We start from the raw sequence: 26981 nt of genomic DNA, 5'->3' as shown, positions 1-26981 counted from the left end.
CACGATGCCACTTATATCCACAGAATGTAGAATGGAAGTTAATAGGGGCTGGATAAGTAGAGGCACCAGAGGTGGGGACTAGAGAATATTTTTCTTAGAAGCTTCTATCTGGGATGAAGAGGGTTTTAGAGATGGATGGTGTGACGGCTGCGCAACATTGTGAATGTGTGGAGTACTGTGCTGGATTTCATACTTAAAAATGACTGAAATGATGAATGTTAGGTCATACAGATTTACCACAGTGAAAAAATGTTTAAAAAAAAATCTTAGTAAGGGGGCTCCTGGGTGGCTCAGTGGGTTAAAGCCTCTGCCTTTGGCTCAGATCATGATCTCAGGGTCCTGGGATCGAGCCCCACATCGGGCTCTCTGCTCCGCAGGGAGCCTACTCTTCCCCCCCTGCCTGCCTCTCTGCCTACTTGTGATCTCTGTCAAATAAATAAAATCTTTAAAAAAAGTAATCTTAGTAAGAATCCCTGCCATTCAAACAATGGGCTTAGCGAGCTGGTAAGGTGGGGTGTGGCCTGCGCAGGTGTGAGATCCCATGTGCTGGAGTCCGGACAGTGAAGCAGAGACTCCCCTGCCTGGGCCAAGGGGGCGGACCCTGCACGGCTGGGGGTGGGGGGTTGCTGAAGACTCAACTTGGTCACAAAATACCAGAGCGGGGTTTGAGGCATTAGGACTCCAGGGCTGCTGCTATCGGAAGGGAGCTGCCATCACTGGTCACTTGGCGGACACAGGAAGGCTCGGGCACCGTGTGCATGGCAGGAGTGCAGAGAGCATCGGGGCAGCAGTGGACAAGACTGATTGACAGCTGGACTGAAAAGCCAGTCCCAGCACATTTTAAAGAACTGAAAACACCCAAAGTTTGTTCTCCTCCACAGTGCAGTTAAGGTCAAAAGCAGTAATAAAAAGAATGAGGAAATTAATAATTATATTGCTTCAACCACAGCGGAAATAATAAAATAATTTGAACGGAAGATTAAAGAAAACGCTATATATCAAAACCTTTAGGATCCAGATAGAACCACGGGAGGGATTTTTTTGGCTTGAATGCCTGTATTAGAAACCTGGAAAGGCTGGAGATCGATGACCTGCTCATCTCAAGAAACATTCGACAACAGCAGAGCCGCTCAGACACAGCAGGAAGGAGATAATAAAAGGAGAAACTAATGACACATAAAGATACCATCAGAGCCAAAATGAGTTCTTTGAGAAGGCTCGTCAGGTGTATGAGCCCCTCAGGAGGCGGTACAGGAGGGGGAGGGGCGCGCACGCGGAAGCCACCGTCCGCAGAAATGAAAATCAACCTCACTACAGGCTGAAGACAGGATGTTATAAGCAGCTTATGTCAATTAATTTGAAAACTTAGATAAATTTAGGTATTTACCAAATGTTAGAAAAGCAGGACTTAACGAAAAAACAGAAAATCCAAACGGCACAGAAAGTATAAAAGAAACAATCTGTAACGGAAACCTTACCCTCAGGGGATGGAGAGACGTGTGAGAAACACAGCAAAGTGTCAGCCGCAGCGTGCAGGCTGGGGCACACGCAAGTTCACTGTGCAATTTCCAACATTTCTCTATGTTTGAAATTTCCCTGAGTCAAAGGTCTCAGGGAACCTTCCCACACTCAAGAAAGAACTCCTAGACCAGATGGGTTCACCAGGGACCTCCGCTAAGCATTTCAGGACCAAGTAACAACGTGACACACTCCTCCCGAAGACGAGCAGGAGCGCCCTCCCAGGAGGCGGTGACACTGTCAGCCCCGACGCGGGGACCAGGGACCAGGGACCAGAGCCGAGAGGGCAGCTCCTGGCGCTGCCCCGGCGCGCCCCGCAGCCAGCACCCACCGCCCGTGCGCCGCCCCCTCCCCGCCCCTTCGGCCCGGGCACCCCACTTACAGCCTGCGCCTCGCCGGCGGCCGGGGGCCAGCCCGCCGTGACCTCCACGCCGTGCAGCCTCTGGGTCTGCTTCAGCTGGTTGAGCGAGGGCTTCATCGGGGCGGCCCCCACCGTCTTACTCGTCCACTCGTCCACCAGCTTGTGCAGGTCGTCCGTGAAGGTGCCTCTCTTGTTGTTGCTGTTGTTGGCCTGTGCCTGGACGTGCAGGGTCGGCTGGGGGCCCGGCTCGGGGCCCGGGACCAGGCTGCTGGTGGAGGACCCTGGGGAAGCACACACAGGCCAGGTCGGTGACGCTGCAAGGAGCGCCGCCGGCCAGCTGCAGTCATTCGGACAGTGCTCTTGCTTAGGCCTGACAACACCTTGCTTCAGGAGATGGTCTGCGTTTGGGAGCCCATGGGCCAGCCTTAGACACTTTGGAACACTGCCACAGGCCATAAGGACCAGGCTGTGCCAGGCAGCTATCCCCCATCAGAGCTGGGCCAAAGGACAGGACGGAGGCCGCTGGCAGCCTTACTCAGCATCAACCCTATGGCCACGCTGCCCAGGAACCCCAGATTCCTAAATGTGAGGGAGCTCAGAAAACTGAGGGCGAATCCCAAGGCCTGTGCGCCCTGAGTGGGAACGAACGTGACCATGCCGGGTGTTCAGCCCATGGCAGCCGCTGTCGTCCGTCCGGCAAAGGGAAAAGGCCTGAAAATCTTCATCGTGGGCCTGCCCGTGAATGACTGTTGATGGGTTAGTGGTTTGGAAATTTAAGGCACAAAATCATGTCTCTTCCCACCAGAGCATGTAAGGAAGGTATTAATCAAGGGTACAAACACCCAAAGCTTTCCGCTGTGGGCCCCCACGCTTAGAGCCGTTTGTGGGGCACAGGGTGCCGCACCAGCAGGGGCCGGGAGGCCAGGCGGCGGGAAGGCCCCGGGAGCTGTGCTGCAGGCGGAGTGGGACAAAGAAGTCACTGAGATTAGTTTTAAATGGCCAACATGGGACTTTTAAATTCTTTTTAAATTGTGTTCCCCACCCCTGCAACATGTAATTTCTGATTAGCAATTTTGAATAAGCCAAATTAAAATGTTTCTGCATTTAAAAAATAGTGTAGCGACCATCTCTTCAAACAAGTCATTGCAAAATGTAGTCTAGAGTGGCTAGCAATGAAAAAGCACAGACACACACAGTTTGGTATTAGTGATGGAATTTTACACACACACACTGCTATTTCTACATGAATGTTTCAGCCAGAAAAAAAAAAGAGGAAAACAAAGGTGTGGGTGAGGGTGGTGGGTGGCCCAGGTGGACGGATACCCATTTCATCCTGGCATCTCTCCTCGGGGCACTCCTCTCTAGCACTTCAGGGACATACTCATTCCTACGGTTTTGGAAAAGGAGCCAATTAACAATTGGTAACGTGTGGACGTTCCAGGAAGGGGAGTGTCAGTGTGTCAACCAGCCAGGACACACAGACTCTAGGAGCCATGGACACGCGAGGGGCACCCGCGGGTGGCTTTCCCTCCAGGCAGAGGCAAAGCAGTGCCCTTGGAGGATGGGCGCGGAGCGCGGGGCAGACGCCGCCCGCCTGCCGCGGAGACCCTGATGTGCACTAGCCACATGAAAGCCCATGCGATGGAGAGCGGACAAGGGGTAAAAAACCCGATAATTACGACTGCTGTGCTCTTTGCCTAGACAGAGACGCTTCAGGGCAGACCCTGCAAGGGAAGAAGAAACGACACAAGACCACAGGGTTAGGCAGGACAGCACACACGGGGGACGAGCCACCACACTCTAAGCACAAGTCATCAGTGCGCAAGGAGGAGCAACGGCCAGCGCGTCGGAGGGGACCGGCCACCTGGGCTACCCGGGCGGCCCGAGTCAGTGTGCGGGTTCACGTGAGCTTCGCCGAGGGGGCAGAGGTGCAGGGCCAGGCCCCAAGCTTCAGGTAGAAGTGAGTGTGTCTCTAAAAGCATATTAAAAAAAAAAAAAAAAAAGGAAAAAGAAAAGAAAAACAAAACGAAAAAGCAAAGCACACCACTTGGTTTTCAAGAGGCTTCTGGAGCCCCATTGATTGAGGCAAAAAAAAACCCCAAAGTCAGCCAGGAGAGCTCAGGGGAGCCACTGGCTGGTGGAGCCGCTGGCTCTGCCCTGTCAGTAGGCCCAGGGGAGGTTTGTTTTCCAAGTAGAAAGATACATTGTTTTGCAGGTTTGAGGCCCATCCCAGATCCCAGGCCGCTGCCATGACCAGACCGGTGGTGCCTGCAGAGGGGAAAGTACACGGGTCCTATCGGGGGGCTGGGAAGCAGGGCTGGCCCCAGTTCCCTGCACTGCTGCTGCCTCCTCTGGTACCCAAAGCCCACCAGGTCAGGGAGAGGCTCGTCCTTCTTCCGCCACTAAGCGTCAGGCCCTACGGTCCCGGAGGCTGGCGGTGCCGCCGGGCGCACCTGACGGTCGGTGCCGCCTAGAGGGCAGACAGGCTGGCCTGCGCAGGCCGAGTGGGACAGGCCAGGATGGCTGGGGCGTCCCCAAGGTCACTCAGCAAGGCTGCACTATCCGAGAGGGCCGGTGCTCCCACCCTAGCCCCTTGCCAGACCAGGACCCCCCCCAAGCCAAGCTCCCTGAGGGTGCCCTGTGCCCTTGTCAGGGGAGGCAGGCGGCCAGCCCTGTGTTTGAGGAGCGAGGACGACTGTCAGCCCAGGCTCCGATGAACTGCTCTTTAAGTTCATACTGTCTGTGCTCAGAGGCTGACTTGGGGAAAGGGAGATGATCTTCCATTGGGGTCTAGGATGTATAAGTAAAAACAAAGGGGCCGGGCAGGAGTGGTCCAGACCAGTCGTCTCTCAGTGGAGCTCTGCAGGGCCTTCGCTGGTCTGTGTCCTGACGTGGAATCCCACTGGGAGCACCGAGCCCTTCGGGGGCTCCATGGCACACAGGTCCCAGGCTCTGACTGGGCGGGGCACCATGTGAGGCACAGACGTCCCCATCCAGACCCTGTGGTCTCAGCAGCTCCGTATAGACGGCGCAAGGACATGGAAACAGCCGGCCAGCCAGGTTCCCACAGCCAGACAGAAGCGGGTTCTTTTGGTCCCCGTCCTCTCCACGAGCACAATGGGTGCTGCCTGCTGGGAACCACCTGAGAAGTCAGGGCCTGTGGTCAGGGCCCCGGAGGTGGGACCATTGGCCACCAGCCACCACGCTCAGCACTGGCCCACAGAGGCCTCCACACACTCACCGGGCACGGCCCACAGTGACCAGAACACAGACGCTCCCGGCCCTCGTGACCCGGCCACCTCCACACCAAGGTCGTGCCACCCGGTACGGTGCAGAGCTACATGGACCGTGTGTGGCGATGAGCCCTCACTCATGCCACAGCCCTGCCCATCCTCAGGGCTCCCCGGGGCCTGTGCCCTGCCTTGAGACCCAGCATGCGCCGGCTGACGGATACGCCTCCCCACTCACCTCCCTCCACGCCAGCGCGTACTCTGCATTCCTGCCTGAGCCGCTGGGCTACAAGGCAGCGACGCAAGGGCACTGTGGACACACGAGACCCACAGGAAACCCACATGCAGCAGGAGGTCTCCCCTGCAGGACTTCTGTCCTTAGCCAAGGCCTTGGGAAGAGACAGCATGAGGCCCAGAACTACTTGGGGAAGCTTCCACCTGGGCAGGGGTGGGGATGGAAAGCCACGTGGCCAGCTGTTGGGGAATGTTCTCCCAGGCTGTGGCAGGGCCAAGGGTCTCTGGCCAGGACACACAAGCTGCTTCTGGTACGGACAGGCAGCCCCGCCAGGCACCACCACCATGCGGACCCTCGCCTGGCTGCCGGGGAGATACCCAAAGTCACGGTTCTCGGCCACGGACACGCTGCTGGAGAGGTGGGCCAGGCCTCGTGGTTTTGCCACACATGCTGCTGGCGCCAGCCTTCAGCTCCCGAGGAGGCTCCCAAGGAACTCCAGCGCCTTCTTGCAGGTCCCTCAAGGAGAGGCACACCTCCAGCCGCTTGGTCGCACCCTGCACAGCGGCATCAGACACCCGTTCCAGCACAGGAGACAGATAAGCTGCCGGCACCAAAATGCCACGGGCTTCTTTGTAACGAGCCACCAGGTCTTCACACCGCTGAGCAAAGTGCCAGCCCTTGTCTGTGAAGCATGAGATGGGACGCCTCCCCGCTCCGCTCTGTGGTGACTGCCCCGAGGGCAGTCCGGCCTGGACAGGCCTTCGTCGGGGATGGCTGCCTCCTTGGCTGCCCAAAGGCCCCCTCCCACACCCGCTGCTGTGGGTCCCCACAGGAAGGGTCGAGGACACTGCAGGGCGAGGGCATGGCCTGGGCAGCCTCCTCGGAGGTCCCAGGGACAGACTCACTGCAGTGCAGACGGCAGGCTGATGGGTGCATGAGAGAAACAGAAAGCAGATCCAAAGCTGTGTGCGCAGAGACACCACGGAGGGATTGTACCTGCACCTAGTCCGGTGCTGGCGCCAGAGGCGAGGGGAGGTCTGACAGCAGCGCCTGACCACCAGATGTTTCAGTAACTCGACCATACCCCTGAACCCCGAAACATAGTCCCCAAGTTTCCCCAAGTCTCCTGTCAACCACAAGGAGGGGCCTTTGCCCAAGGCTTCACCCTGTCTGTGCTCCAAGGAGTGCAGCCCTCCCCCGGCCAGCCCTCCCAGCAGCAGACCTGTCCAGGTGCCCACCCCAGGAAGGCACCCAGGTTTGGTTCTCTGCACGCTCTTCCTCCCAGGCCTGGCCATCTTTCCCACGTGAGGTCCCCTCCTGGCCGTCTGCAGCTGCCTGGGCTCCACCCCACTCGTCTCTGACCCGGCCTGGTTGCTCTCATGGTCTCAGCACGTCACAGAACTGGGGGCCTCCTTTCTATACTTTGTAACTGAACATACTTTGTCTTCCCAGAGCCTGGCCTCCTATGCAAGGCCTCCGCGTGCAAGGCCATGCACAGAACACCTCTGGGTTTCTCCTCGGATGCAGGCCATACCAGCTGCACCCACGCCCCATGGCTGCAGCCCTCCCCTCGCCGCTAGCCCAGAGGCCAAAGCAGGCCCACCTCGGGGTCTTCCCACAAGCTGCCCTAAACACCCTTTTCTCTGCCACCTCTTGGCCTTCAGGGCTGTGACCGGGCTTTCACAGGTGCCCATGCAGTCTCCTTGGGCCGTGGGGTTCCCCTGTCAGCAGGGAAGCAGTTGGCCCTGGCTCCCAGAGAAGCCCAGCGGGTTGGGCAGGCACCAGGAGACAGAGCCTTGGTGGGCGCGTTTTCACACACCCTTAGGTCACACGTTTGCGGGTAAGCGGGCTCAGGGCCACAGTCTCCCGCAAGCTCTCCTGACCAGCAACCTCAGAGCTGTGGAGGCCACGCTGTGGCCACGACAACCAGGTCATGCCTGGAAAGGACCCAAACAGTGATGTCACGGGGTGCACAGCACCAGAGAAGACGAGGCATGCCCGGCCAGCACACACTACCATCCGGAATCAGCCCTGCCTGGGCCAGCGCCCTGTCTGCCACAGAGCCTGGCGTTACGTGTTCCTCTCCTCTTGGCCAAAGACAAGTGAAACCTAAACCACTTGTCCCTACTGTGCCTCCAATTTTTTTTTTTTCTTAAATCTCGGAATAATAATAGTAGAACAAACGAAAACCCTTCAACAACGCAGAACCACGCAGGTGCAAACATGGAGCTGGGACGACCTCCGAGGAGTATGTGGTGCCTGACGCACGTACCACCGCACGCACCCCAGGGAAAGCACCACCTGCTCTAACTACCCTGCTTCCTGATCCTGACCAGTGGTGTTCCCAGCAGCGACACAGACACCCGTCTGACCACGAGATGCCTGGAGACCCAGCTGCCCTGCACCTGTCGTCGCCAGGAGACAGCCACGCACACTCGGGCAAAAGAGGACCAGCAAGTGACCCAGGAAGCAGAACGCGTTCAGACCTCGCCCCCACTTCTCCACCAGCTCCGCAGCTAACCAGCAGCTCAGTTGGGACACCTGCTGGGAGAGGAGGATCGAGGGACAGTCCCTGGGAATCACTGTGCTTCTGTGCCTCTGACCTCTGCTGCCTGGGGGAGGGTGACAAGGCAACTCGGATGGGAATGGATGCCCACTGTGGACTTGGCCTCAGGTCCTGACAAATACAATGTATCTTTATTGTACCAGCAAAAAGCCACGTGCCCCAAACCAGCACTTCCACCCAATTAAGAGCTTAATTTTTGTGTTAAAAAAAAAAAAAAAAAAAAAAAACTAAAAAAACCTTGGAAACCCCATAGCTTTGGATTCATTTTCCAATTGTTCTGAGGGAGAAAATAACTTTGGATGGCCCTGAGCATGTGCGCCCTTCAGGGACAGGAGTCCTGGGTGCCAGCAGGGCATCCCGGGAATCTGAGGGCCACCAGGGCTGAGGTTTGGTTGAGCAGAGCTCGGAGCTGTGTGACTGACTTCGTGTCTGAGGTCTGTGAGGTGAGCGCGGTTCACCAAGTAAAGTGCTCCAGCTGGAGACCTGGAGGGGGGCCGGGGCCAGAGGGAGAGCCAGCGTGGAGGACACCGAGAGGTTCCCCAGGTGACCAGAGCGCGGGGCGGGGCGGGGCGTCCTAGCTGGAGCACCTTCTCTCCGCCTTTCCACATGCGGGGAGCGGGCGCGGGGTAACGGTGCTGAGCGCTGGGGCCCTTGTACAGAAGTCACACCCTCCAGTGACCTTCTAGAACTGTCTCAGCTCGCTACATGCATGTCTTCAGAATCCAGACACGTGTGAGACACACCATGCGTCTAGAGAAGGCCGGGGCTCTCTCTTTGTTGTGGCTGGAACTGGGGACAGCGGACGTGTGTATGCACCACAATTGCAACAGAAATAAAACTACGTCCAACGGAAGAAATACGAAATTAAACAAACAGGTGAGAAGAAAAGCGCCGAGCGCTCCGGGGGCCTGGGAGCGGGGCGGGTGCCCGAGGCGGGGGTGGGCGAGCCGCTGCACATGCGTCCGGCGCCGGGCGAGAGCCGAGGGCGCGCGGGGGGGGGCGTGGGCGGGGCAGGCGCCCCGCGGAACGTATGGAAGGTGATGAAGACAGGGAGGGGCGGGGAGAAACCAAGGGCCAGGAGGTGGTAAAATACAAAGAACAAATACAGACAGATGGACACAGACACGGGTCCACTGAGGAATCGAGCGCGAGGTTTGCTACTAGACTTATAGGTCAGTCTCTCAGACGTTGGGTGGTAAACCGTCCAGCCTGCAAATGAATATAGAGGGAAGAAAACAAAGAGACAGGCATCAAGTACAGTCTCTGGGATCGCTGCCACACACCACCAGCCACATCAGCCTCGTCACTTAGCATCCACGGCTGCACCTAGCCCAGCCCGGAGGACCACAGCCGCCGACCACGTAATGGAAAGGAGGCGCCGCTGGAGCACGAGAGAAGCGGACCCTGGGAGGGCGCGCGGGGCGGGCGCCGGCAGCGGTCCCCACGGCTTCTCTGGACAGAGATGGTGGGGACGGAGCACCTCCTCGCGCGGCGGCCGCGCCCACGGCAGAGGTGACGAGCGTGTCCTCCTCAAGGCAGACCCCCAGCTCAGGAGCTGTGCCCTCACACCCCCCTAGCCGCCCCTCCGGACAGAAGGCCCTGTGTTTAGCGGGGACCTGGGGACCTGCACGGAGCGCGCGGCAGACGCCTCGTCTGACCCGGCGGTGCCCGCGCCTCCCCCGGGGCGGCTCTAGCGCCGCGGGCCTCCCTCTGAGCCGCGCACGGCCGGCCCCGGGGACGGGGGGGGGGGGGGGGGCCCCCCCTCCCTTTACTCAAGGGCTGCAGCTACGGGTTTGGCTCAGACGCGGCGGGCAGCGTGTGCTGCCGCCCTCGCCCCTCACTCCGCGGGGGCCCGGCGCAGCTAGCACATGCTCGGAGCCGGGCAAGCTGGGAATCACCTGGGCCGTGCGCTCCGCCGCCGTCAGTGGCTAAGCCGGAGCAGATGTCTGCAGACAGGGAGGCCCGCACGGAGCAAGGCTGCTGGGTCTGAACTGCCTTCCCACACGGGTCTGACGCTGCCGCGGGCCCTGCCCCGGCTTGGGCAGGGTCCTTAGCAGGAGGGGCTCTGCTGCAGTCTGACAAGTGACCTGGGGGAGGGGGGAGAAGGGGTGACAGGCACAGTGAGGCGCTGCGGGTCCTACCGGCCGGCGCGGAGTGCATCTGTCCTCCCCGCTCATTGCTGGGTGACCTTGGGGAAGCGCAGTCCCTGTAGGCAAAGGGCATGTGGCCCGGTGGCCTGAGTGCAGGTGCCAGGAAATGTGAGACCAGTTGCTCATGCCGTGCCAGGTGTACGGTGTGCCAGTGTGCAAGGAGCACGCCACACCTGGAGCGGCACACCTGGGCACAGGAGGCCTGCTCGCTCTAACTAGTTTGCAGTTCGCTTAGGAATCCTTCTGGAATTCTGGAATTCATGCAATCTGCAGAACTTGCAGTCTGACATGGACCCTGCAGGTTCTCTGTGACAGCAGAGGGTGGGCTCACGGACAGCTCACGGCTGGCTCCCCCCACGCCCCCAACCACCCCCGCGCACTGGGGGACTCCAGCTCACTTGGTCTCCCGCCCAGAGTGTGGGGGTCGCCGCACCCCACAGCCCTACCCCCTCCCTGAAAGGAGCTGCTCTACTCCCCACTTTCAGCAGGTGACAGGTGCCTGGAAAACAGCCAGAGGAAGCAGCTGCAGACCCAGGCAGCACCCTGCAGGGAGGCAGGCCGGCGAGAGAGACCTGAGCCGGGCTGCCCAGAGGCGGCTGAGAGCTCCAAGTAGGCCTGCCTACTCCCAGGGGCCGCCTCACCTGCACGCCTGCCAAGGCTTCCCTGCTCCCACGAAAGGGGAGCCAAGGAGTGCTCTCCCAGGGCTGGGTGCCCGCCTCCCAGGCTGGGTGCCCGCCTCCCAGGCTGGGTGCCCGCCTCCCACCCGCCCGGCTCCAGTGGCGGCCAGGAGGGCACCGACCTGTGCTGGAGGCCACGACCTTGAGCTGCTGCACCAGGGGGTTGAGCAGCTTCCCCGCCTTCAGCTTGCTCTTGCTCTTCCTCCTGCGGCCAGCCGGGGGTGCCGTGTGGAACAGGCCCAGGTTGGGGGGCAGCGGCTTGCCCAGGCGGCGGTACAGGGCCTCGATCTCCTGCTTCTGCTGGCTCTGCAGCTCCGAGATCTCCTTCAGGTGCCTGCAGGAGGGGAGGGCAGGCGGTGGGCATCCTGGTCGCTTACATCCTGAGGGAGTCCGCCAGAGCCCTCGGCACGCGGGAAGGGCGTGAGGGGTGGGGGGCGCAGCCGCAGGGCCCGCTGGGCGACGGCAGGTGCACTGAAGACTCTCAGCCTTCATTGGAACAAAGAGGGCCCCACTGGGGGGCTCTCCTGCACACACACACCCAGCAACACTGACGGGCATGAGGAAGAGCCTCAGGAGATTCAAGTTCTCATGATGCTGCCACTTTCAGTGGTTGGGGAGTGGGGTACGAACAAGCTCACGTCTGCTCACCACACACACCCCACACCTACACCCCGGGGAAGAGAGAAACTGCCAGAACGGGGAGGCTGCCCCAGCCCTTCCAGCAAAGAAGTGTCACTTCCTCTGAGTGAGGGACTCATAGGAGGGCATGGCAGACGAGGGGATGCCCACATGAGCAGTCACCAGCCAGGGACCTGGGGTTCCTGGTGCTACCTGCCCGGGGGGCTCCCGGCACAGGCAGCACCACCCAGGGCTACACGGGTGCGAAGCGGCCATGAAGACCCAGGTGCAATTACTGACTGGGCGAGGGAAGCTTCTAGAAGCCAGAGAAGGACCTTCCTTTGGGGACCCACTGGCCCATCTCACAGCCACTGTGCTCGAGTGCCCGCCTAAGAGCCCTGGGTGATGCCAGCCCCTCAGACGGGACTGCCCTGGCCAGGAGGCTCAGCCCCTCAGCCACACCCATGGCCCATCTTCTCAGGGCATGGTTGGAAATGGGTTGCTCGTGGCTGGACCACAAAGCAAATTCTGGTTTCACCTCTTTTATCTCCAATGCCTACAAGACTTTAGGAAAATTATTCCAAGCAGCAAACTGCCTGTTGCATCAGATCAGCTTCTGATGGGGTGATATTTTGAAGTAAAATTGCCAAGAGCGAGGAAGAGGAAAGGTTACCTGGAGCATCTGACTCAGAAGGACCTAGGGGAGACCCCGAACCTGAGGCTCCCGCCCCGGGGCTGCGGCAGGCAGCTCAAAGTGCAGGCCTGCTGGGCTCTAAGAACCACGAGTGCCCGCCACCCTGTGGCCCGGCACCAGTGTCCCCCATGGTGCCCACCGGGTCTGAGCAAGCAAGGCTCCCTTCTATCAGGTGCCATCAACTCCCTGTCCCCCTCCTAAATGGTTTCCCTTTTCCACTGGGATCCATGGCCCCTCTACCAGGCAGGAGCCTAGACTTCTCTCTTAATACCCCCCTTCCTCAGACCCCGAAACCCTGCCTTTGATGCAACTCTGGAACTCACCCTGCCCCCACCTCCAGGCTCTGCCCCCTGAGAACCCACAGCAGCTTCCCCCAGACCCTCCTCCAGCCCTTCCACAGCTCTCCTCTTGGCTCCCCCTTGTTCCTATGGACCACAGGCTCCCAGAGCGACCACCAGCCCAGAGTGAGAGCGTACAGATGAGCCCCGCAAGGACATCTATCCTCGGACCGAGTGCCTCCCTGACTGCCTCCGAGCCCAGTGGCTGCCCCGGGCCAGTGCTCAGCTGTGGGCTGCTCGGGGCACCAGGAGGAGGGGCTACAAGTGCCTCGTCCTGACATCGTGGCTGGGGCAGGTGGGAGGGAGGGCAGGGCACTGGGGCTGGTGTGGGTGGGCAGAGGGGAGGTGAAGGTGGGTGGGGGGGAGCGAGGCTGGGAGAGGGGAGGGGAGGCAGGGCCGGGGGAGGTGGGAGCAGGGGAGGGGGAGGCGGGACTGGGCATGGGCGGTGGCGGGCAAAAGAAATAATGGCACTTCGGTGCAGTGTCTCCAACACAGCGGGGCACGTCACACTTGCTAGGGGGAAGTGCCAGCCCAGTGAGGGTCAGCACAGGAGACCAGGCACCGGATCAACCTGCTGCAGGGCTGCTGCCTCTGCCCTGTCCCCAGCACAGGCAGCCCCAGGCGGACACGGTGGGACCCCCGGCTTCAGCTATGGACGGTTCTTCCCTGAGCCGCCCCTGGTGCCTTCATCTCAGGACCTACTTCTCCCGAAGACTCTGCAGCTCCTTCCTGATGTCCGCATCCTCGATCTCTGAGTCATTGTCGCTGCTGATGTAGGACGACTGGGAGTGGAAGGAGGTCACGCTGATGGTGGGGACCTTCACACCCACCCTGCTGGGCGTCTCTGGACCTGGGGAGCCAGCCCGCGAGGACCTGTGCAGGAAGGCGGTGGCCTTCTTCACCAAGTCGCTGGCCACACCACCACCACTGCTGGGCAGAGAGGCGTGCTTCTGCATGGGGGGCCTCCTGTGCGGACACTCGTCCCCAGAGTCGCTGGACACCGGCTCGCCCGCACCGACCTCGATGGATGAGGCTGTCTGCGCCCGCCGCACAGCCAGCTTCACGTCGGGGCTGTGGGGGGCCTCCTCCAGGTACACGTCCGGGGGTGCCGAGTACCGCAGGCTGTGGGGGGAGCCCAGGGTCCACTCGTCCTGCGTGCTGACCACCGAGAACCGGCCCACGGTTTTGGCTGGTGAGCTGCCATCCTGCTGTCCCAGACGCTTCTGGGGGGACTCTGAGGCCAAAGCGCCCTGCATCTGGGGGTGGCTGGCCTGGCTGTGTTCCGTCAGTGTCCCCAGGCAGCTTGTTGTGGGCTGAGCTGAGGATTCCCCGGGGACCCCACTGCTGCGGCCTGCGGGCTCCCGATGTGCAGAGAAGGCAGAAGCAGGGACATCCTTGAGAATGCGTGGAAAGGGCAAGTTCTCAGCGCACGGCGGCAGGGCGGAGACCCCACCGACCAGCGGGCGCCCCAGAGAACGCTCCTTACCTGGGGGGCACCTGGTGCTGTGGGCAAGCCTGAGGCTGTCACTTGGCTCAAAGAAGATTCTGCTGTAGGAATGTCAAAGTCATTACTCGGGCTGGTGTAGAGGGCAGGGCAGGAGCGGGCACCCTCAAGCTGAACCAGATCGGTGAGAGGAAGGGGACCTACAGTGTGTGTGCTCGGCAACGGGGAGAACTCAGAACATTCCAGGGTGTCCTACCAGTGTTTCTTCTCAGGAGACCTCCAATAACTCGGGGAAAGGAGGGTCCAGCCTAGCACCACTTGGGTCCCCGGAGGCACCTGCTTGAGAACCTTGGGTGCAGCCACGCCCTCTACACCCCTGCTGACCATCACCTGTCCCGCCCGTCCCTTCTGACCCCTGACAGCGTGGGCCTGGGTCACAGGTTATCTCTACATCTCCAATGACGAAAGGTCTCAGGAGGCCCTGCGTCAAGAGCGCCAGTGTCTGGGGAAGGACCGTGTCCTCTGAGGCTGTCTCCCCATCTACGGGGTAGACACGGCGTGGGATTCTGACCACCTTTCCCACGGCTGCTGAGTGTCGGGCAGAAGAGCCGCTGTGCTGGCGGGGCTGGCCTGTGCGGAGACCTGCACACAGTAAAGGAAAGCCTCAGGCAGGCAGGGGCTGTGTGCCAGTCCGGAGCCAGACTGATGTGCTTGTAGCAGGGGTGGGGGGACAGCCTCTGGCAAGGTTTGGGGGGCTGTCCCTGCACAGACCTGGGGAGACCAAGACCCAGTGTCACCACTCACCCATGGCCAGTGCCTGACGCCCGTTCTCACACCCCTGCAGCGGGAACCAGCCACCCTGTCTTCACACAGCTCTAGGCACGGGGTTCACAGTCAACTATATTCCCTCTCTTTCCGGACAGCTCTGACTCCAGAAATGTTTACCTTTTCCAAACTAGAATATGTTTCCTTAGAGTTGCCCCATCAGCCGGGCGCTCCAGAGGCGAGGGTTTGGGACTGGCTACGCTGACGTCCCCGATGCTACGGGAGGGGCTCAGCGTGAGATTCTTGTGCAAGGAAGTCAGAAGACGGAACAGGCACTCCTCGCACTGTCCAGCACATTCCTGCTTTACCACCCGACTCTCACTTTCCCAGGGAAATGGCACATGCTACAGCTTCTGACCCCACTGCTGGCTGTCCCCCTCTCTCTACAGCGTGACACCCAAGAATGCGGTGTCCAGAGGTCCGACCAGATCCGGCAGCCCGCTCCCCTCACTCTGCGACCTGGGGCATCGCCTGCCATGGACGCATACCCAGAGGCCTCTTACAAGGTCAGCTGGATCCCTGTCTTCCTAATCTCTGGAGGAATTCCAGGCCAAGAAGAAACCCCACACCTTCGAAGATCAGACCAGCGCCCTTGGGCTGAGACACGGGTGTTCCCACAGAGAGGCACCCCAGGACCCTCAGAGGAAGCCCGGATCCAGAAACTCGATGGCCCCAGCCTGGCCACGTCCATGGACCTGCTGGAAGCCCCTGGCCCCAGCCTGCGCTCTGCCAAAACGACCTTCAACACCCTGTAACCTTCTCAAGGAGCATGGGACTAGGGGACACGTGCCAGAGCACTTCGAGGGCACGGGAGCCGGCAGCTGCTTGCACTCTGACGCCCAGCCATCTGGGCTTTTCCCTGTTTCCATGGAGGATCTTCTCACCTTGGGGCGTGAGCATGTCACGGTTTGTTAGAACACAGGGGGCTTTAACTAACACCTCACGACAGCCGCTGCTATGTCTGAGCCCCACCCACGGCGCTATGGGGGTGAGGGATAGAGATGCGGCATGCTTCGGAGCAAGAAGGGCGCCTCATGGGCACTGGGGTTCTGACCTGGGACCCAGGGCTCATTACCTGTCATCGGCGAGGACCCAGCCTGCTCTGGCGCAGCCGCCAGCTCAGGAGCCGGTTCTGACTTGCCTGGCTGCAGGAAGAAACAGCAAGAGTCACAAGTCTCGCCTGCTGACCTCCGTAGCTAACCGGCGGATCTCACCCATGAGAGCTGGACCCCTCCCCCAGGCCACCCCAAGCAGAGCCCATGTAAGCCAGGTCCCCCAACCTGCACACACATCCCAGTTCCCCAAATGGGCCACTCTGGCAACACACCCGGAGTTGGCCTCAGAGAACAGGACAGTCAGGGCCACGGGAGGCAGCTACATGCCTTGGGAACCCGCCACCCTGGTGGGACCAGGACTCACCACAGACTGGGGCTCCAGGGTCAAGTCTCGGTCCCCTGGCTCCACAGGGGTCCCAGCCGAGGCTGAGGAGGTGGGCATGTGCTCCTGGTAGAGCAGGGTTCGAAGCTTCTCATCCAGGCTCTTGATGGTGCTGTCCACAAAGCCCACCCTAGGGGGCGGCCCCTCCCCATCTGACTCCAAGGCCGAGGGCGGCTGGGGGGGCACAGTGGGCCCCAGTGGGGGGCTAGGGAGCTGGGGGGTGGCCAAGCTGATGGCCCCCACCACAGGGGGAAGAGGGGATAGAGGCTGGCCCAGGGCAGGCTGAGGGGTCCCACTGGGGGCACTGGGGGCGCTGGGTGCTGGGGCTGGAGCCCGCAAGGGCTCACCCTGGGCAGCGGCTTCCTTGGCTGAGGTGGGCTCTCCCAAAGCTGTGGGGTAACGGGGGGCCTCCAGAGGTGGGGCACAAGGCCCTCCGCCTGCTCCCAGAGGCTGTACAGCAAGCTGGGTGTCTTGAGTCTCTGCCAGTGGCTGGGGGGTCTCGCGCTCACTGGCCACCCCCTGAGAGGTCCCTGGGCCCCCCGCCTGCACGGCAGGCCCCATTACTGGCTCTGGCTTGGGGCTGGCAGCTGGTGCAGCTGCGTCCTGGGGCAGAGCAGTCACAGGAGGGGAGGATGGCACCAAAGGGGCTGGGGCACTCCCAGGGGTATCCCTGGGGCCTGCTTGGCTCAGAGGCTGCGGACTGGCTGGGAAGCCGGATTTTTCTTTTAAGGACAGCTGGTCTTTACAGGGCGCTGGATCTAGAAGAAATAGGAGAAAAGCCTTTGTACCTGCCTCCCATGGTCCTGAGAGAGGCCTTCTATGAGCTGCAGGCTCCGCACGCTGGTCTTCTATCCTTGTGCAGTGCACCAACTTCACACGTGGCCTGGCCCCTGCCGGAGGTGCCTTCCGAGGTCCTGCAGCAGCCTGGCTTCTCTCTCCGGGCCTCCACCCCAACACTGTCCCCTCAGCGCCACGGGCATGCCCACCCCCTTCCCTTGGCCTGCAGCCCTCAGTCAGGCACAACCCGCCTCTCCAAGCCCCCCGCACCGCTAGGGGAGCTACAGGAATCACAGCTCTGTGATCGCTTCCACGGGCCACCCCACAGGGTCACCAAATGAACTCAAAAAAGGAAGATACCTATGCGGTGAGGCCCACACTGGCCCCCGCCCCAGAGCATGAACTTCCCATGGACAGGAGTCGATGAGGTCAGAAGCAGCCACACCAGCGCCCTGCCAGGGGCCGGGAAGGATCCTCCGGGGGGAGCCCTGGGAACCAGGCGGTAGAACGCGGCTCCTCGGCCTCCCGCCCAGGAAGCCCCGGGCCTGGGAACACCCAGAGGACGGTGGATGTCCTGTTTCCTGGACCAACTTGTCCTTTGAACCCACCTCACTTGACACTGCACACAACAAAAAGGAGAAGCTTACAGAGATCAAGCGGGAAGGAGAGCGCGGCCGGGACCCCGCGGCCCGGACTCCCACTGCCCCTCCCCGGGCAGGTCACCAAACTCCGCATCTGGTTTTCTTCACGGCAGCGCCCTGTGAGCACGTGCTCTAAACACCAGAGCGCAGATCCGCCCGTGGGAGCAGCGCGTCAAGCGGCTCCTGTTCATTCCCTCCGGTCTGGCTTCTCTCTCCGGCCCTTGGATCCGCGGAAGGCGGCCCGGGGCGCGTCTGCAGAGTTTCACTCGGCGATGCTCCCGCGACACTCGAGCTGCGGAGGTGCGGATACGCACCACTTGCTGCCGGTCTGGGACACGACGGACACACGCGTGTGAGTGTGCCTGGGCACCTCTGCTGGGCACCCAGCCCGGACGGGGCTGCCGGTGAGAGGGGCCGCAGTGCGCAGGACGGTGCCCCCCGCTCCGCATGCCCTCCCGGGGAGTGGATCACACCTAGTGTGAAGCTGTTGTTTACCGTGGTGGGAACACTCCGTGCGAGGTCAACCCTCCTGGCACAACTTTGTGTTAGTTCGGTCCCGGTGTCCGCAGCTCAACAACACACAGGCTCCTCCATCCACAAGTGAAACTTCATCCCTCCAACGCCCCCCACCCTCCCCCGCGCCCTCCCGCTCTGCTCCCAAGTTCCAGAACTCTCGGGGACCCTGGTCAGCATCGCGGAACTGTGCAGTGTCTGTCTTTTGGTGACTGACTGATCTCACTTGACATAACATCCCCGAGGCTCATCCATGTTGCTCCCAAACGGCAGCGTTTTCTTTTTCAAGGATAAATACGATGTCCTTGTAAGCAGCTGCCACGTTTCATTCATCCATCCACGGAACACTGAGGCTGTTTCCATGTCTGGGCCATTGTGAATGGTGCTGCAGGGAATGTGGTGGTGCAGGTGTCCCAGAGCCACTGACCTCCCGTCCTGTGGCCATGCAGCTGGCGGGATGACTGCGTCATATGGGAGGAGCCCTTTTTAATTCTCTGAGGAAGCTCCACTCCATTGTCCAGAGTGGCCACACCAATTCGCGTTCCTGCCAACAGCACAGGAGGGCCCCCCTTTCTCCGTATCCTCACCAATATTTATCTTTGTGTTTGTTAAATTAGCCCTCCCGACAGGCGCACGGTGGTATCTCTGCCTTTCATTCGCATGTCCCAAGGGAACAAATTAAACCGAGCATGTCTTGGGCTGATCTGGACACATGCTTTCACACCACACCTGTCCACGCCCCTTGCCTGTTTTTCGGTAGAGCTGCCCTTTCCCTTTTGATTGGCTGGAGTTCTTCATGTGTGCTGGATAAGAACACACTGTAAGTATCTTCTCTCATGCTGCAATTTGCCTGTTTGCCCAATTAGCAGTCCTTTAGTGAACAGGACTGACTAATCTTAACGTAATCAAATTTAACCAACTTTTAGCCCGTCTCTCCTTCAGCGCTTTTCGTGAAGATGTTCTCCTGTGTCACTTTTACATTGAGATTCACAATCCACTAGTAACGAGTTTTACAGCAGGAGGTTAGAAGCAAGGATTATTCTCCCAGTGTGGACAGCCCATTGTCCCAACTCTTTCTGTTTTTAAAGATTTCATTAGAGAGAGAGAGGGAGAGAGCACGCATGAGCGGGGGCAGAGGAGAGACTAGCAGACTCCCACTGAGCGCACAGCCCACCTTGGGGCTGGATCTCGGGACCCTGAGCTCACAACCTTATCCAAATGAGCCACCCAGGTGCCCCCAACTCCCTCTTCATTTCAAAGACCATCCTGTCCTCACAGCTCTGCAGTCAGACAGCTCTTGTCAGTCAAGATGTGGGCACAGCTCTAGATGCTTCTACTCCATAGCTCAGTGTAATCCTGCTCCAGTGCCACAGTGTTTCCATGGCTGTGGGTTTACATAATTAGTCCTGACACTTGATAGAACCACTTCCTTCCTCTGAGATAGTCTCTTGCCTTTTCCTGGCCTTTGCGTCTCCACAAATACAATATAATCAGCTTGTCAATGCCCATAAAACACTGTTACAATTTTAACTAGGACCACACGGAATCTATAAGTCCGTTTGAGGAAAAGTAATGTGCTTACAATATTGAGTCTTCCAATCCATGAACATGGTATGTATCTTCTCATTCATTTCTTTTTAAGTTTCAGTATTTAAAGGTTTGGAGTATAAAGGACTTTTATTTTTTAGATCTATCTCTATTTGATGTTTGGTATTATTTTGTTAGTACAAAGGGAATTTTTCTAAATTTTCTAATTATTGCTTATATAGAAAAATAACTTATTTAGCTACCTCACTACACTCCCTTAATTTTAATAATTTCTAAGTTTTAATTTTCACATATGTGCCATATAGTCACTTTGCCAACAAATAATAATTTATTTCTTCCTTTCAAATCTTGACAGCTTTTAAAAATAATCATTTAAGGGCTTAAGTGGGTAGAAGAAGGATCAATGAAACAAGATGGAATTGGGAGGGAGACAAACCAAAAGTGACTCTTAATCTCACAAAACAAACTGAGGGTTGCTAGGGGGAGGGGGGTTGGGAGAAGGGGGGTGGGATTTTGGACATTGGGGAGGGTATGTGCTTTGGTGAGTGCTGTGAAGTGTGTAAACCTGGTGATTCACAGACCTGTACCCCTGGGGATAAAAATATATGTTTATAAAAAATAAAAAATTTTAAAAATAAATAAATAAATAAATAAGATAATAATGAATATTAAAAAAATAAAATAATCATTTAAGGGCCATTAAACAGAGGTAAAAAATATATATTATTACCACAAATATTACTACACATTAATTTCTACCTCAAAATGGGAAATGTTTTAGCAAACATATTCTTCAGAAAGAATTATAATTTGGCCCCAAACAATGTTATAGCAAGGGCTTCTTCATAAAAGATCAATATCTTATTCTGTTCAGATGTTTAATAAAAAGTAATAATGTTAAAAGAAACATCACCTTTTATGAAACACCAATATGGAATTACATTGAAAAATCAGAATAATCATTCAGCTCTGAGCATCTATTATGGGAGCCTACCTTAAATTGGTACCAACTCAAGCCAAAATTTACTTCAGAAAACCTTATTGTGAGGTGAATGAATGTTCTTCAGATGAAAGATAAAGCTACTGTACCATTACCATAACACCTCCAAAAATATTTACAAAAAGTGGACAGCGAACTGGCTCTTAAACTTGACCGCAGATTGAACTCACTTGGAGGAGCAAAGACGAGGACACTGGCTCCCATCTGCGGAAATTCAGATTTTACCATATGGGCACACTTCTTCAGTCCTGCTGCTTTTCTTTCTCTATTTCTTTTTCCCTTTCTCCTCGTCCTCACCCTCACACCGTGCTTCTCCTTCTTTCTTTCCTGATGTCTTACACCACACCATTGCACTAAGACCTCCAGGAGGGTACAGAAAGTAAGTGGTGATAAGTGATAATCTGTTGCTCTCCATCTCAAAAGGAAAGCATTCAACACACCACTATTAGATACTTGCTGTTGCTTTTTAAATAGATATTCTTAATCAAATTTAACTAGTTCACTTTTAACCTATCTTCTTCTTATTCAGAGGCATTGATAGACTTTGAATCTTACAAAATGCTTTCTTCCATCTACTGAGATGATCACATGATTCTTTAATATGCACCCCTGGCAGCCCCCATTCCCCTTTCTGACTCGATGAACTCCCCCTGCCCCACACCAGACATCATACAGTATTTGTTTTTCTCCCTATGGCTTATTTCACTTAGCCTGATGACTTCCATGTTTATTCATGTTGTCACAAATGGCAAGATCTCCTAGTTTTTATGGCTGAATAGTATTCCACTCTATATATTTGCCATATTTTCTTTATTCATTCGAGTGTTGACACGTAGCTTGTTTCCAGATCTTGGCTATTGGGAATAATGTTGCAAGGAACACAGGGGTACGGATATCTCTTCAAAATAGTGACTTTTTCACCTCTAGATCCAGAAGTGGGATTGCAGGATCATATGGCAGTTCTAATTTTAATTTTTTGAGTAACCTCCACACAGTTTTCTATAATGGCTTTACCAGTGTGTATTCCCACCCGCAGTACACGAGGTCTCCCTTTCCCCTCACGTCCTTGCCAACAATTGTCATCTATTGTCTTTTTGAAAATAGCCATACTGACAGGAGTGAGGCAATATCTCACTGTGGTTTTGATTTGCAGTTGCCTGATGATCAGTGATGTTAAACACCTTTTCATGTATCTGCTGGCCATCTGTATGACTTCCTTGGAAATATACCTATTCAGATTCTTTACCTATTTTAAACTGGATTATTTGAGGCATCTTTTGTTTCTGCTTTTGAGTTGTGTGAGTTCCTTACATATTTTAGATATTAGCCCCTTACCAGATACATGGTTTGCAGATATTTTCTCATTCTGTAGGATGCCTTCTCATTTTATTTCTTTTGCTGGGCAAAAGCTTTTTAGTTTGATGTACTCCCAGTTAAAATGTTTGCTCTTGTTGCTTGTGTTTTTAGTGTCATAGTCATTGTCAATGAGTTTTTTCCTATTTTCTTCTGAGTTTTATGATATCAGGTCTTTAATCCACTTTGAGTTGATTTCTGTAAGTGGTGGAAGGTGAGGGTCCAATTTCAGTCTTCTGCGTGCAGACATCCAGGTTGCCCAGAACCATTTACTGAACAGACTATCCTTTCCCCGTTGTGTATACTTGGCACCCTTGTCATAGATTAGCTGACCAGACATGCAGTCTCTCTCTTTTTTTTTTAAGATTTTATTTGAAAGAGTGAGAGAGCACGAGTGGTGGAGGGACAAGCAGCTTCCCCGCTGAGCAGGGGGCCCGATGTGGGGCTCCATTCCAGGACCCTGGGATCAAGACCTGAGCTGAAGGCAGATGCTTAGCTGACTGAGCCACCCAGCTGCCTGCCCCCAGAGTCTGACTCTTGATTTCAGCTCAGGTTTTGCTCTCGGGGTGGTGGAATCAAGCCCTGCATTGGGCTCTCTGCACTCAGCACGAAGTCTGTTGCAGATTCTCTTTCTCCCTCTCCCCTTCAATGCATGCTCTTCCTCTTCTCGAAATAAATAAAATCTTAAAAAAAAAAAAAATTGGGAGAAGTCACCAGTGGTCTGGACTTTTATTTGTTGGGAGATTTCTAATTACTGATTTAATCTCCTTATAGTTATACAGCCCTTCAGATTTTCTGTTTCTTCATGATTCAGTCTTCATAGGCTGTGTCAGTCTAGACATTTATCCATTCTTCCTAGGTTATCCAATATGTTAGCCTAACTGTTCATGGTAGTCCCTCATGATGCTTTATAATCCTGTGGAATCAGCTATGACGTCTCCTCTTTCAGTTCGGTGTCCTTTTTTCTTAGTCTAGCTAAAAGTATGTCCATTTTTTTTTTACCTTTTCATAAAAGCTTGCTCTTCATGTATATGTTGTATTGTTTTTCTGGCCCATTTATTTCCACACTTATCTTTTATGTTTCCTTCCTTCTGCAAACTTTGGGCTAGTTTGCTTTTCTTTTTCTGGTTCTTGGAAGTGTGAAGTTAGATTGTTTCTTAATGTCGACTTTTATCGCTATAAACTTTCCTCTTAAAACTGTTTTTGCCACATCCCTTAAGTTTTGGAATTTTCATTTGTCTCAAGATATTTTATTATTTCCCTTTTGATTTCTTCTTTGACCCGCTGGTTATTCAGAAGTATGTTGTTTAGTTTCCATGTATTTGTGCATTTTCCTGTTTCCCTCTTGTCACTGATTTCTAAAGTTTCATACCAGATTGTCAAAAAAGATAATCATGTGATTTCAATCCCTTTAAATTTGTTAAGACCAGTTACATGATCTAACAAATGATATATCCTGGAGATTTTTCCATGTTTGTTAAGAAGAATGTGTATTCTGCTACTGTTTGAGGGAGAAAGGAGGTATTCTGTGTATGTGCCTGTTAAGTCCATTGATTCTTAAATGTCGTTCCAGTCAATATTTCCTTATTGACTTTCTGTTTGATCTATCCATTGTTGAAAGTGAGGTATTTAAGTCTATACTGTCTATATATTTTGAATTGTGAACTTAATCCATGTTCATATAAAGAAATTATTGAGAAGTAAGGACTTGCTATTGCCATCTTGTTGTTTTCTGGCTGTTTTATAGTTCCTTTCTTCCTCTCTTCTGTCTTCCTTGGTGATTTGATGATTTTTTGTAGTGGCATGCTTTGTTTCCTTTCTCTTTACCTTATATATTAGAGCTATTTGTGATAACTGTGAACCTTACATTAAAAAATATGGTTATAACAGTCCATTTTAAGCTGATAACTTCAATTGCACACTGACACTCCCCCCCATTTTATGTTTTGATAACACAATGTACATCTTTTTTATATTTTGTATCCATTAAAATTATTGTGACTATAGTTATTTTTAATACTTCTGTCTTTTAACTTTCTACTAAATTTAAGTGATTTACACACAACAATCATATTCTGAATGACCATGTACTTTTACCAGTACGTTTTACACTTTCATGTGTTTTTATGTTACCGAGGAGCATCCTTTCACTTCAGCTTAAAGAGCTCTCTTTAGCACTCCGTGTAAGGCAGGTATAGTGGCACTGAATTCTCTCAGTTTTGTCTGAGAAAGTCTTTATTTCTCCTTCATTCTTGAAAGACCGCTTCACCAATATTCTTCATTATCGGTTTTTTACTTTCAGCACTGAACTCTGCCATCCCATTCTCCCCTAGCCTGCAAGGTTTCTGCTGTGAAATCTGCCGGAAGCCTTGTGGGTATTCACTTGTTTGAAATGAAGTGGGTTTTCTTTTTTTTCCCCAGGTCTTGCTGCTTTCAAAATTATCTCTGTCTTGATTTTTGATAGTTTAATGTGTCTTGGTGAAATCATCTTCAGGTTGAATCTATCTGGGTTCCTGTAATATTCGTGTGCCTGGAGGGACACATCTCTTCCTAGATTTGGCAATTTCTTAGATAAGCTTTCTGCCCTTTCTTTCTCTCTTCTCTGGGACTCCCACAATGCAAATATGAGTTGCTTGATGGTGCCCTGTAATTCACACAGGCCCTCTTCACTTTTTTTGGTCATTGTTCTTTTTTCTCGTCGGACTATATAATTTCAAATGACCTGTCCTGATGTTCACGAATTCTTTCTTCTGTTTGATCTAGTCTGATGTTCATGCTGTCTCCTGCGTTTTTGTTTTGTTTTGTTTTTTCATTTCATTCATTGTATTCTTCAGTATTTGGTTCTTTTCATGATTTGTTTCTCCACTGAACTTCTCATTTTCCTCACATTCTTTTTTTCTGGTTTTGCTGCATTGTCTACATGTATTCTGTTAACCTTAAAAATAAAACTGTCAGTTATTTTACCAGGAAAATGGGTTTATTTGGGAATAAGAGAGAACTGCAGTCTGGCACAAGCAAGCTATGGCAAAAGCACAGGCAAGTTGGGAGAACGAAACGAGAGGAGGCTCCTTTAGAGAGGAAAGGATGTATCCAGAGGGACTGTTGTAAACTAAAAGCTCACTGGAGTGAACTGGGAGCTGGAAGTCTAGTGGCCTCTCCCTGTCTGAGCTGAGACTGCTTCTCATCGACTGGGCTGGTGCCCGGGATGGAAGAAAACTTCCTCCCTCCTGCTGGAGCAGTGAAGTAGCATCCACTTGTGAGGTCCTTCTCTTCCCGTTGAATCTGCAGCTGAAAACCAGTTCTTGGTGTGAGAGCTCCCCCTGCCAGCTTCTGAACTCCATTTTAGATGAGGTTTTCTTTTTTCTTGTAGCTCACCAGAGCGCCTTAAGATAGTAAGTATGAGGGCGCCTGGGTGGCTCAGTGGGTTAAGCCGCTGCCTTCGGCTCAGGTCATGATCGGGCGCCTGGGTGGCTCAGTGGGTTAAGATAGTAAGTATGAATCCTTGGACAGTTCATACATCATCAATCCTTTGGGGCCGGTTACAGGAGAAGTGCTGTGTCCCCTGGTGGTGTCCTGTTTCCTTGCCTGCCAGTTTCTCGTAGCCTCCTGTTGCTAACTTTGCATTTGACGAAGCAGTCATCTCTTGCAGCCTTTACAGATGGGTTTTGGTGGTGGAAGACCACCCGTGAGTGGGTGCAGAACGCCAGCTGTGGTGGTTCCAGGCACAGGACAGGCCCAGCAGGGCAGTCTCTGTGCAGACTGTGTCAGCACAGATGGCAGGGACCCGTGACTGCAGGTGGCTGCAGTGGCTGTGGGGGTCTTCAGTAGTGAAGGCTGCCGGGTACCTTCTGAATTTTTTCTCCCCTGGGAATGCTGCAGCTGAGGTGATCCCTCCTGGCACTGGGTCCAGCTGCCGGGCACCCGCACAGTAGTGGCGCACAGGTGTCTGAAGTGTGGGTGCCTAGGGCACAGATACCGAACAGGGGTCTGGAGTGCAGGCACCGAGGGGTGATGGCTCCAGGGCCCCCGGTGCACGTGTGTGGAGTTGCCACAGAGCTGAGATCTGGAGCATGGGTGCACCCAGAGCAGCCAGGGGCCTGGGATCTGCATGGGGCTGGGGAGCCAGTAGACAGTCCTGATTCGAGGGTGGCATAAGAGAGCAGATCCTTCTGGAAAGAGGGTGCAGCAGCAGCACTTTCCCTAGAGGGTCTGTGGTAGCAATGGCCAGTGGTTACGCCCATGGCAAACACTATGTCTTTTGTGAAACAGGCCACTGGGGTCTGCCAACTAGCACATGGGTACTCTGCTGCGAAAGCTGTGGGGAGCCCAGGCGCCACAGGGCCGCAGAACTCCTCCAAGGTCCTCTCCAGGGCATGCCACTGGGGACCACGATAGCACCCACCATGGGACTGATAGAGAGCCCCACCGCCTTCTCTGCTCCTAGCCACTTTCTGAGGCCTCACGTGAGCCTGTCTCCCCAGCCGTCCTTTCAAGGCAGTAGCACTTTTGCTCCACTGTGTTGCCACTGGTTCTTAACTGGACAACTGAGTCCTCCCAAAGCTGTTTCCATTAACGGACAGATGTCTAAGAGCTTTTCTGGGGTGCAGAGGCTGGTACCTCCCAGTTATCCCTGGATGGGCCTGTTTCTCTCTCTGTGGTTTGAATCTGAGTTCTCTACTCCTTACTTGGATTCCATTCGTCCTTTCCCTCTTTCCAACAACTCTCGTCTGTTTCCCAGCACCGGCGGGATCCTTCCGTGTCATTCTGATGAACTCCTACTGGCTGGGGCAGGGCAGCATCCAGCCCCTCCCTTGTGCGGCAGAACAGCTGTCCCTGTGCCGACTGCAGCAGATGCCTGGAGCCGTGCATCTGGCCTCCTGGCCACACACCTGTTCTAGAGACAGGTTCAACTCCGGGCCCTGCAGAGCGGACTCGGGCTCTGGTCCAGAACTTTAGAATCTTCCTGAACAGAAACAATTCTCTTTTCTAACCTGTACTTGACCCCAGAAGACAACACCCTGACTCTTCCAGCAATCTTGCCACCACAAGGGACAAG

General features: G+C 55.1%; 1 protein-coding gene across 1 annotated transcript in view; it reads right to left on the bottom strand.

Moving 5' to 3' along the window:
* The window catches only part of WNK2 (WNK lysine deficient protein kinase 2), a 155336-nt gene that overhangs the window by 55641 nt on the left and 72714 nt on the right, over window positions 1–26981 (bottom strand). The window contains exons 19-27 of the mRNA XM_059410148.1: window positions 16076–16851; window positions 15732–15801; window positions 13874–13935; window positions 13090–13781; window positions 10860–11071; window positions 9809–9997; window positions 9021–9119; window positions 3559–3603; window positions 1901–2160 (exon numbers count right to left, since the gene is read on the bottom strand). Of these exons, the coding sequence (XP_059266131.1) occupies window positions 1901–2160; window positions 3559–3603; window positions 9021–9119; window positions 9809–9997; window positions 10860–11071; window positions 13090–13781; window positions 13874–13935; window positions 15732–15801; window positions 16076–16851 (2405 nt within the window). The remainder of the gene's footprint in view (window positions 1–1900; window positions 2161–3558; window positions 3604–9020; window positions 9120–9808; window positions 9998–10859; window positions 11072–13089; window positions 13782–13873; window positions 13936–15731; window positions 15802–16075; window positions 16852–26981) is intronic.

The sequence above is a fragment of the Mustela nigripes genome, chromosome 9 (assembly GCF_022355385.1).
Source record: "Mustela nigripes isolate SB6536 chromosome 9, MUSNIG.SB6536, whole genome shotgun sequence".
NCBI lineage: Eukaryota > Metazoa > Chordata > Mammalia > Carnivora > Mustelidae > Mustela > Mustela nigripes.
This window is presented reverse-complemented; position numbering and strand designations above follow the sequence as displayed.